General features: G+C 30.9%; 1 protein-coding gene across 1 annotated transcript; it reads left to right on the forward strand.

Annotated features, from left to right (window-relative positions):
* The first annotated feature begins 2,384 nt into the window (after positions 1-2,384).
* LOC131011872 (protein disulfide-isomerase) lies at positions 2,385-6,870 on the forward strand. The gene is made up of 11 exons (XM_057939760.1): positions 2,385-2,750; positions 3,275-3,305; positions 3,413-3,700; positions 3,786-3,974; positions 4,063-4,188; positions 4,727-4,864; positions 4,948-5,067; positions 5,310-5,427; positions 5,664-5,776; positions 6,185-6,381; positions 6,559-6,870. The coding sequence occupies exons 1-10, from the start codon at positions 2,581-2,583 to the stop codon at positions 6,374-6,376; spliced, it is 1,485 nt and encodes a 494-aa protein (XP_057795743.1). The 5' UTR covers positions 2,385-2,580; the 3' UTR covers positions 6,377-6,381; positions 6,559-6,870.
* The last annotated feature ends 5,970 nt before the right edge of the window (positions 6,871-12,840 follow it).

Below are 12,840 nucleotides of genomic sequence, written 5' to 3' on the forward strand. Positions count from 1 at the left end.
TCTCTCTCTCTCGACTACTCAACAATCGCCCCCCTCTCTCTCAGCCATAAGTCCCGTCGCTGCGGCTTCGTCTCCGGCGAAGGGCCACCGGCCTCATCTCCCTCTGACCTAACCACCCGTCGTTCTCCCCTCCCTTTCTTCTCATCGGCGAAACCGTCCTCGCAACCATAACCGTCTCCTTGGCAACGGCGATAGGTACCGCCGCCGCCTCCCTCCGTTCTCACTCTCTGTCCGTGGCCGAGCGACAGCGGCAGGGCCGCTGCGCCCTGGCCTCCCTCTGTGCAACCCTAACCACCGCCCCAGCCCCTGTTCCCGATGGCCGACGACCCCCAGGCCGCCGCCGCCCTCTCCTTCCCCACTCTTCACCGTGGCTAGGCAGCAACGGCAGAGCCGCAGTGCCTGGCCTCCCTCTGTGAAACTTCCGGCGACAAGCAGCAGCAGGAGCCGCCCGCCGGAGCCCTAGGCTCGGCCTCCCCTGACTGACTCTCTTCTCAAAACCTCGCCGGAGCAACGGCGATGAGCCGCCTCACAGCCCCCGGCCTTCCCTCATCTCCGGTCAGACCGACAGTGGCGCCGAGCCACCGCCGTCGACTTTCTGCCCTGACTCGACAGACAAACCAAGTTCAAGACTCCATTTTTCTTCTCTTAAAAAAAAGAAATCATGCCCTGGTGTATGTATATATATATATATATATATATATATACAGATCATTTATACATATCTACATTTGTATAAAAGCTTGTTTGTGAAAGTATGTATGCTTTGTGAATCTTGGTTGGGCAGCTGAGGTTTGTGTCAATGTGTGTTTGTGAAAGTAAATGGAGGTGCCTTATTCAATACTGTAAAAGCAAAGTATTATAGTTTGAAGAAAATGAAACCTTGTGATGATTGTGTTGAGGAGGAGCTCACTGAATTTGGGGTGTGTGGTCTGAAAATGTGTAGCTGTTAAGGCTCTGTAACTCCAGTTCGTTCCCCTTTCTTTTGGAAGAGAGAACTTCGTGAATTGAGAAGTATTTGTGTGAGATGGAAGCATGAAAATTGGGCTGCACTATAGTCTTGAGTTGGCAGAGGAAGCATGGCTTAAAGTTGGAGCTAGTAGCATAGTGTAGGGTGGCTGATGGGAGAGGTGAGTGTAAGGGTCCGTTTGCATTTTAGGATTGATTAGGATTAAAATTATCTTGAAAAATTAGTACGAATTAGTGTGAATTTATACTATTTCATGGATGTTTGATATCATGGCTACTTAATCCTATATTGTGTTTGATATCCATAGGATTATGTTGGATTATATTATCAAATACCAAAACTATCCTCATATAATTTTAAAAATACCATGTGTGCCCACCATTACTTGGGCATTTGCATCGATATGCGTGAGGAATGGTAGCAAAACTTTTATCCAACTTCGCAGGATTAAAGTTATCCGAGGGGGGTGGGAGGATTATTAGTATGGGTTATTCCCACAAAATAGCATGGAGAAGTGGGATTAAGTAGGAGTTGACCATATTAACTGCACATGATATCAAACATCACACTAATATGTATTAATTTAATTTATCCTACCTATAAACCCATATCAAACAGGCCCTAAGTGAGTTGAGTGAGGATTTGACATATAAAATCCCTCAGGATAAAATTGTCGAAACTGTAGAAATTCTTCAGGGTTTGCTAATTAAAAGCTCGTGAAAAATGCTTGAATGCTAAATTAAATAAATATGCAATGCATATAAACTTAATAACTAAATTTACAAATGCTTTTGTAATTCATTTTTGTTGGAATTAAAATAAATTCATTTTCTTAATCCGACGTGAATCATTTTAAATCTAAGTTCAAAATTATTCTAAACTTAGCTAAGGAAAAACGGGGTATTACAAAATGTCAAATGTGATATTTCAAGCTACGGACAAGATGATGCTCAAAAAACTTGTAAGGTTTGAGATGACATTCATATATAAGTTGTGGTTTTAAATTTGTTTATCTATTTATAAAAATTATACTCCTATAAAATTAGTAAATCTTTACGATTAATAAAAAAACACGATATATCAATCCTTCATTATATTCTATGTCAGATATACCTAAATCTTTTCCTTTTTTATTTTTCTAAAATCTCTAACCTCACATCAATTTTTTTATGAAATTTCAATAAATAAAAATTTATATGAAAAGACAATTTATTTAACTCTCAACAAAAAATTAACATATAACTGGCAAAAATTATTGAGATTATTATAATTTGAACTATATCAACAATTATTTTAATCAGATAAAATTAAAATTTAAAAATTATTTCGTATGCTATAACAAAAAATAATGTATAATGATAATTTCAATATGAAAGTGGTTACCGGTCGAATTTTGGCAGGTTATACAATAGTTTTCCGAAAAAGGACACATTTGTAATTTAAGCGATATCCGATGACAGTCACTCTGTAATCTCGTGAACCTTAAGAAGTTAAAACCTTATAAAACCCCAAATCCCAACGCGTGGCTACGGGTACACTACTCCTCACTAGCTAGTAACGGAATTTGAGAGCAAAACACCAGAATTTTCTGCGAGCTGAGATCTACAACAGCCATGTCCAATTTCTGGATGCCATTGTTGCTGATCGCCTTCGCCGTCGCCGGAACCATCTCCACTGCCGAGGAATCAGAGTCGAAAGAGTTTGTGGTGACATTAGACCACTCCAATTTCACTGATTTCGTCGCCAAGCACAAGTTCGTCGTCGTCGAGTTCTACGCGCCTTGGTAATTTTTCTATGCTTTCAACTTTCATTTTCCTCGTCAATTGGTTTTGGATTGAGGCGTCTGCATCTGATTCACCTGTTTTTCGCAGTCGATGGATTTGGTTAATGTGTGGAGTTTTACTTGATATTTCTGTGTTTCCTAGTCAAAAGTCTGACGGATTTGCTTTTGCTAGTTTTTATTATCTTAGATATGAGTGTAGTTGATTAACTTTTGTCAGAGTTCCCTAGAATAGCATGTTGAAGATCTTAAAATACCAATAAATAAAATAGGATCAATTAGTTTTGCTTCGTGTAATGTTTAGTGCTTATAATTTGAAGGTATTGCTAGTACTGAGCGTATTTGCTTGTATTAGTATGTCGAGAAACTGTTTTCCTCGTTTCTTTCAGTATTAGATCTGAATATTGAGAAATTAAGTGTGATAATGGCTATAGTTGCAGGAGAGAAAAATGCGATCTTCTGTTTTAACGAATTAAATTATTGAATTAGCTGAATCCTCCTTCTGATTTTTGGATATGTTGTTACAGGTGTGGTCACTGCAAGAAACTTGCTCCAGAGGTGTGAATCTATTGCTTATGAGTTTGAGCTAAACTTTTTGCTTATAACTAGAAACCGTTACTTAAAATCTAGATATCCATCTTAGGCATGTCTCTTTGAATCTGCAGTATGAAAAAGCTGCTTCTGTTCTAAGCACAAGTGATCCTCCGGTTGTCTTAGCAAAAGTTGATGCAAATGAAGAGCAAAATAAGGCCATATCCAATGAGTTCGAGGTCAGAGGTTTCCCCACAATTAAAATACTGAGATATGGAGGTAGTGTTGTTCAGGAATACAAAGGACCCCGAGATGCAGATGGAATTGTAACCTATTTGAAAAAACAAAGTGGTCCTGCATCTTTTGAGATTAAAGCCCCTGAAGAAGCCAGTTCTATAATTGATGACAATAAGATTCTTGTTGTGAGTCCCCCCTTCCCTTCTCTCCCTCTCTCTCTGATGTATGTGCATATGATTGGACATTTAAGATATCTGCTGTGATTTATAGGTTGGTGTATTCCCTGAATTTTCTGGAGAGAAGTTCGAAAATTTCACCACTTTAGCTGAGAGGTTGCGTGCTGACTATGAGTTTGGTCACACTTTGGTTGCCAAAGTTCTTCCTCGTGGGGACTCATCTGCTACAGGGCCTCTTGTTAGATTGTTTAAGCCTTTTGATGAACTCTTTGTAGACTTTGAGGTGTACATCTCTTGCAATTTGGCTCTCCTGGTATGATCATCTATATATTCTCTGTGGTTTTCTTAACTCGAAAGTAAATTTCTTGCAGGAATTTGATGTTGATGCTTTAGTGAAATTTGTTGAAGAAACTAGTACCCCGACTGTAACTCTCTTCAACAAGGATCCAAAGAACCATCCTTTTGTTATTAAATACTTCAACATCCCCAATGCCAAGGTTCACTACAATTTACTTTCTCTTCCTCGAACCAATTTATAGTCTATGCAGTAACTGTGCTACAAAAAGAGAATAAAAATTCTCTTCCTAGAATTTAGAGGAATGTGTGTACAAACTGGTTCTTTAGAAGCTATGCAGGCTATTAAGAGTCTTTATCTTCAGTTGTTTCTCAACACATAAGATATTATGGGTCAGTAATGCTGTTGGTGTTTCTTAAATTTTTCCTTGTCTTTTTTGTATATGTATCATGATTTGCAATTATTAGATGCATCTCCATCATTTCTAGGCTAGCTTGGTGGTTTGATTTAATTTCTGGAAACAACCACCATATTATACGCTTAGTTTTTCATTGTGAACTCTTACCATTTTATGTTTAGCTACTCATATTGGGATATGTCCTATCCTCCCTACACTTTTGGCTCTGTCTGTCCATTTAACTTTTCTCGCTCCTGTTTTATTGTTATCCTGATGAAATGCTTAATGGTTTATCACTTTCCGGAAAGTGAGGGTAATTTTTAATAAGCTTGTCTATTTCCAGGCAATGTTATTTCTAAACTTCAGCACTGAGTACTATGATGCATTCAAGTCAAAGTATCACGAGGTAGCTCAGCTTTACAAGGGCAAAGACTTGAGTTTTCTAATGGGTGATGTTGAGGCTAGTCAAGGTGCCTTCCAGGTCAGTACCCATTTACGCATTGTAATTGATTTTTCTAAATGCATGACACCTCCTGCTGATGATTCTTTTTACTCCTTGAAAAGTACTTTGGCATCAAGGAAGAGCAAGTCCCGGTCATCATTATCCAGAGTAATGATGGAGAGAAATTCCTAAAACCAAATGTCGAGCCTGATCAGATTGCATCATGGGTGAAGGACTTTAAGGTGATACTTCCTTCATTGTTTGGATTTCTCAGTAGTTTGCTTTTTCCAGGGGAGTTAAGACCCTTGGTTATCAAATATGAATTGCTTGAGGCTGTACCCGTTTCCCCTCATTTGTGGTATGCCATTTCCTTGTTTGATGAGGCAATAGATCGGAATACATCTTTTTAGTGCAGCTGGCAAATAGTGTTTATTGCAGCCTTTATAAATAAACTAATTGTAGTTATTTTATATTCCATGCGAAGGATGGCAATGTGCAACCTTATAAGAAGTCGGAGCCAATTCCTGAAGTTAACAATGAACCTGTTAAGGTGGTAGTGGCTGATACGCTGCAGGACATGGTTTTTAATTCTGGCAAAAATGGTATTTATCTATAGCAGCTGCGCCCTGTTGAGATGTTCCTACACTGAAATTTTCTGCATGTTAACTCTTTTGTGAGCTCTTTCTGGTTGTAACATTTTTGCAGCTGTTTCTTGATTTACTTCTGATTTTTCGTCTGCTTGCTATGTTTAAATAGTTAGCACATGTTCCACTGTGCTTGCCATTTATCAAACTTATTTTGAATTACTTATTCAATGTAAGCACTATGTGTTATGCAGTTCTGGTAGAATTCTATGCTCCATGGTGTGGACACTGCAAAAAGTTGGCTCCAATCTTGGACGAAGTGGCTCTCTCATTTGAAAATGATGCTGATGTTATGATCGCAAAGATAGTAAGATTTACTTATAACTCATTCTTTAGTTCTTATTATCTGTACAATGTTGCCCTTCACTCCATGGGATTAAATGTATGCTATAAAAGGAAATAATGTGCTGTTAGATTGGTCTTCTTTTTTCTTTTAATTTAGTGGAAAATTTTCACTAAATTCTGTGATCGTGCCAATTTTTGTAAAACCGCAGAGAAACAATTTTGCTAATGAACAATGCTAGATTCCATCTGATTGCTGTTGTTGTTGCATTACTGCTTTGTTCCATTGATAATGAGTAAAATATCCATGGACTGCGGGCTAGCTGGAGTTGTGAATCTTTTGAGTAATGCTTGTTTAGAGTTTGCCAGTTTAATTAGAACTGGTTTACCTTTTCTTTTTGGTTTCACTAATTCATTCGTTGGTGCTTTGTAGGATGCTACTGCAAATGATCTTCCAGCAGGGATTTTCGATGTGAAAGGTTATCCAACGCTGTATTTTAGGTCATCAACTGGAAACCTGTTGCAGTATGACGGAGATAGGACTAAGGATGACATGATTGAGTTCATTAAAAAGAACCGAGCAGCCGCAGCTGTGAAACAAGAGTCGAGAAAAGAGGAACTCTGAAGAAGGTAAATGGACTTCCCTATGCGTGTTTCAGTTCGTAACTAGTGAAAGTCAAAGGCATGTATATTTATCCATGGTTAGATCCAAAGTATCCATGATGATAGATTATGATGCTTCCTTTTTCCTTTCTTTGAAGTAGAAGTAATTGCTGATGCTAACATTCATGTTTCATTTGTTTGTAGGTAGCACACCATCATTCTCAGTCTTGAAATCATTCAGATGATTAGATGGTAACGACGAGCTTGATCATACGAAAGCAGAAATATGGAAATTACTAAACCATGTGTACCTGCATCTCTCTGCTCTGCTGATGTTTGCTGTGCCTCTAATCTGGAACGCGTTTTTCTGTTTGCAACCGGACAATGAACAAGTAAGAGTAGTCGTTCAGACGTTCTGTACTTTTGAGCGCTTCTTCGAATTTTGATTTCAGAATTATAGAGTGATTCTGGTAACTTAATTATGAGATTACATAGTCTACTTTGATGTTTGCCAAATATCCATAGATGGCGCCGCTTTACATGTTTATAAGTCTAATTTTCGTCGTCTTTTATTTTCAGTTTCTATTTTAACTGAGTTTGTAAGGTTATATGAAAATTATTTTTAACAAATATAATTTAAATAATGTTTTAGAGAGGAACATAATTTAAATATTTGATATGATATGATATGATATGATATGAAGTTGGAAAGATTGTCATGCTAGAGCACTCCTCGCAATTGTTCTGTCTTGTGTAGGTAGAATTTTGGTATTGTGTATTTCCACTTTTAACTTTTGACTAATTGTACCTATTGGATATTCTTATTGATTACATATATTTCTACGTACAAATGATACCAATAAAATTAAGTACGCGGTGTGTATTGTGTCGATAAACGATAGGCATGCAAATCGGAGTTCAAATTGTTTATGTTGTGCAAGTGCAACTCTAGTTTTAGTATTAACTAGCACTTTAAATTGAATCGGAGTTCACATTAATTTTAACTAAATATATTTAAATTGAATATTAAAAAATAAAAAAAATTAAAATTATAAAATTTGATATTATGAAAAGCAAAAAAAAAAATTAAGTTAAAAAAATAAAAAATAAAAAATACTAATAAAAAAGAATTAAAAATATTTTTTTTTCAAAAAGATGAGAGAGGAGAGAGAAATTTATAAAATTTTAATATTTAAACAAATTTAATTTGTACATTTTAATACAAATATTTGTATAAAATATATCAAATTAAAGCTCTTATCGTGATCTTTAATTTGATATGCATATTAAATATTTTATAATTAATCGAATTTCATAATTTTGTAAATAAATAAAATAACAAATAAGAAGTTAAAGAAATGGAAAATAAAAAGAAAAATATAGTTTATACATAAACCTTCAATTTTATTATAACTACAAAATTGTCACTCAATTTTGAAATTGATTTCAAATTGAAAATTGTCTTTTTAATATAGTACTAGCATTTGCACTCGTGCAACGCACGAAAAATATTTTTATATTTCATTATATATAAAATTGAAATTAATTTGATTATTATATAAAAAAATTCTAAATATAATTAAAAAATACTGTAATTTACGATAAATATTTTAGTATAATATAAAAAATAAAGAATAATTCACATTAATAAAAATTGATATTGTGAAAAAAGAAAAAAATACAAGTTAAAAGATATTTGAAAAAAAATATATTTATTCAAAAAAAAATAGGAGAGAGAAGAGAGAATTTTCTTAAGTTTTAATCTTTAAATAAATATAACTTCTATATTTTAAATCTAATATTTACATAACATATATCAAATTAAAGCTCTTGTCATGATCTTTAATTTGATATGCATATCAAATATTTTATAATTAATTGGATTTCACAATTTTAAAAAAGAAATAAAATAGAAAAATAAGAAGTTAAAGAAAAGAAAAAAAAAGATGTATAGCTTATAAATAAACCTTTAATTTTATTATAATCACAAATTTTCCACTCAATTTTGAAATTGATTTGAAATCAATTTTAAATTGAGAACTCCCTTTTTAATATAGTACTAGTATTTGCACCCCGTGCGATGCACGGAAAACGTTTTAATATTTTTATATTTATATACAATTGATACTAATTCAATTATCATATTTATAAATATAATAAAATTAATTTTAACTAAATATATTTGAGCTTAATATTAAAAAAATAACAAAATAAAGAATACTTCACAATAATAAAAATTGATATGACGAAAAAGCAAAAAAAATATTTAAAACGAAAATAAAATTTTTGGAAAAATAAATTTATTCAAAAAAAGATGAGAGATGAGAGAGAATTTTTTTAATTCTAATCTTTCAATAAATATATCTGTTACATTTTAAATTGGATAATTACATAAAATATATCAAATTAAATCTCTTATCGTGATCTTTAATTTGATATACATATTAAATATTATATAATTAGTTTAATTGACAACAAAAAATAATTTTTGTTAACTATATTATTTTAATCGAAGTAGTCTATAATAACAATATTATCAACTCAATGAGTATAATATTAAATTTAATAAGTACTGATAATAATTACATTATAATGAAAAAAATAGAATTACGATAATCGTAACTCAATTTAAGATTTTTTTATGTACAAATCAATTGTTACATATTACAATAGTCAGTAAATTTTGCATGTAACTAAAAGTAAAATAGTTATTATATCATATAATTATTTCAGTTTTATATTAAAATTTAACATGTAGTGAAGAATTTGAAAAATTAAAACTAAATAAATGTAAACCATATTTAAAGTTTCATTTTTAATCTATATAAATATCAGATATGTCTATATAAATAAATATATTATTCGTACATAAACATTACCACAAATTAAATAAATTTAAATCATATAAGAAATTCTATTGTTAGATATATAACTAAGTATTCATCTAAAAATTTATATTAAAATTAATACAAATTATACTTTTAAAATTAATATAATTTTGTAGATGAATATTCATTCTAGAATTTATGTATTTATAATTGTTATACCAAATTAAAGATCTTAACATGGTTTTTAAGTTAAGATGAATACTAAATATTTTTTCATAAATTAAATTTGACAATTTTTAGAAAAGAATAAGAAAAGATAAATTTATGGAAAAAGTTATTGTTAGAACTATATTTCTATAATATATATATATATATATATATATATATATTGAGGTCAGATTTAATTTTTTCATACAACAAACTCACGTAATATTTATTAAAATATGTGCTACCAAAAGTGATATTTATACACTTTTAAAGGACGGAAGGAGTACATATCAAACTAAAGCATGTATCATGATTTTTAAATTGATATTACATATTAAATATTTTATCATATTAAAGATAAACTATTTTTGGAAAAAGAAAACAAAAATGAAAAAAAGAAATAAAAAATGAAGAGATTAAAAAACTATAAAAAAGATTGAGGAAAAATAAGCTTTGTTAGAGGGTAAAGATAAGGAAAAAAAAATTATTTGTGGTAGATATAAGTGAAACTACATGTATTAACATATTGTTGTAGTTGAATAAAAAAACTCGAAACACTTTTAGATATAATTGCATCATTTGCATGAGAAATGGAATTATGCACATGATTTGCTGTTTTTTTTTTTTTAAGCATAATTTCCGGACTAAAAAGACCCACGTCTTTTGGAACTAAAATTTGAAAGAAATGGTCAAAACCATGTTCTTATAAATATACATAAATTTTCAATTAGCCATTTATTTTTTCAATATTTACAAAATTGCCATTCAAATCAATTTGAAATCAATTTCTAATTGAAAACTGCTGTTTTAATATAGTATAGATATATATATATATATATATATATATATATATATATATATATATATATATATATAGATATGGAAGGGCTAAAATAAGAGCATTTCTTAAGATATAAAATAAGAATCATTTTCAGTCCTTAGATATATATATATATATATATCTCTCATTATGCATAAAGGAAATAAGTATATTATAGTACTATTAATAAAATAAAATTATTGCAGTTGCGTCTTTATCTACTAATCTTCTTCACGATGAAATAATTTGTGTTATCACATGTAACATGGAATGAAGTGGCGAAATTTGAGAAATCGACTTGCGACATGTGACAATCTTCTCAAAAGAAAGATACAAATTGCAGATGAAGAGAGGTGGTGCAATGCATGTACGATGGCGGAAGAGTCGGTGGAGCACGTGCTCCTTCATTGCCCAAAAACGGAACAAGTGTGGAACAATCTGCAGCAATGGATCAACATCAAGACGGCAAAACCAAAAGGTCTATCTCAACACTTCTTGCCTTTCATCTCTAGTAACAAAGGAAAGAGATGTCGAAAATTATTGAAAGCATTGTGGATTGGTACGATCTGGATTTTATGGAGATGCCAGAATGAGAGCAGGTTCCAAGGAAAGGTCTGGGAGATCCAAAAAGTTTCACAGGAAATTAAAGGTAGGATATGGAGTTGAAATTCAATTTTTCATATAGTGAATACAAGTATTCCATTCCCTTTATGGTGCTCTAAGGAATACACCATGCACTTTCTGTAATTAGGTACCTTTGGTACCATTATGCTTTTTGATCCATTAATAAATCTTTCTTTTATCGACCAAAAAAAAAAAGACATGGAATGAAGTGGACATACATAAAAAATCAGAAATAAACTTGTAGGAAGCTACCTTCAAACTCCCAAATATCAATAATAGGATCGCAGATAACATTTGGGAAAATGATGATTTTAGCCTTGCACTTCATCTAGGGAAACAAACAAATGATGATTTTAACTTTGCACTTCAACTAGGGACACAAACAAATAAAGACCAAACTCATCTGACCATGAAATATCCAATTCACAGAAACGGGATCATCAATTGTATAGGAGAAATTTAATAGAACATGTACGCTTATCTCTCATATGATAATATTCTATCAATATAAAATTAATAAAATATTATCACATAAGAGGGACTTTATTGGATAAAAAGAACTCTTGAAAAAAAAAAAAACTTTACTCGTATGCATGATAAGTGAAGAAAATATTTTAAGGGAGGAAAACAATAAAGTGCAACTAAGTTGATAACTAGTACGACCATCCGTGCGATGCACGGAGAAATCGAAATTAAATGATATGTTTAAATAAATAAATATAAATATTAAACAGAAATAAAATATAATAAATATAAAATATGGTTTAAAAATAAAATACTAATCTTTATTCAATAAAATTCTGAATTTAAAAACGTCATTTTCAATTATGTATAAAGAGTAATGATAATTATAGTTATTAAATTATTTGATAATGAAAATTAATATTACACGTACATTATCATTATAAAGTATTTCACATAATAATAATAAACAAATATTTTCATACACAAATATAAATAAAAAATTACTATAAAATTTTAACAAAGGGAAAGAAAATAAAACATTTTAAAATTTTAATAACCTATTAATTTTAAATTCATTTTTGATAATTTTTATATCATATTAAAGATCTTCTAACAAACTTAAACTTAAGATGCACATTGAATATTATTTTATAAATAAAATTTGACAATGTTTAGAAAAGAATTAAAATTATAAAAAAAATGAGAAAAAAATTGATGGGAGAAGAGAGAGAAAAAATGGTGGGAGAAAACTTCTCTTTTATACATTATATAGATATAGATATGTTTTTTTTTTTTCAATCAATAGGCCAGAGATTTAAGTCACCAAATCATTGAAAATCAAGATCATTATTGATTATTTTTAATTAAAAATAAAAATAAACTACTTTTAAAAAATGACAAAAAAACATATAGAGGAATTAACAAGACACAAGACTCGAGACTAGGGTTGTAAACGAATCGAATCGAGTCGAATATCATAATTTCGTATTCGTATCTGAATACTAACCGAATCGAATCAAATCGAATATTTAAATTTCGAATCGAATATTTACCGAATACGAATATCGAATCGAATACGAATTATTTGATTAGTTTACAATCGCAATGACGAAGCGCGACTTGTGATGGAAGAATGATTTCAATTTAAAATTTTGATTTTATAAATTGTAAAGTTTTACTTTTTTAATTATGGAGAATTACTTTAATGCATGTATATTATGATTTTTTTGCATTTTCCCTTTTTAAAATTGTCAATTATTATATAATATTATAATTCTTATATATATAATTAGATATTGATGAATATACAATTAAATTCATCCAATAAAGTGATGAATCCACCATAAAATTTACAATCAAATGGTGAAAATGAGTTCATAATTTATTTTAGTCCCTCCACACACACATATATACATATATATAATATTTAAATATTTAATCATGTATCTATGCGAATATCGAATCGAATCGAATATCATAATTTCATATAAGTATTTGAATACTAATCGAATCGAATCGAATATTTTTTATCGAATACGAATT

This window comes from Salvia miltiorrhiza, chromosome 2 (assembly GCF_028751815.1).
Source record: "Salvia miltiorrhiza cultivar Shanhuang (shh) chromosome 2, IMPLAD_Smil_shh, whole genome shotgun sequence".
Lineage (NCBI taxonomy): Eukaryota > Viridiplantae > Streptophyta > Magnoliopsida > Lamiales > Lamiaceae > Salvia > Salvia miltiorrhiza.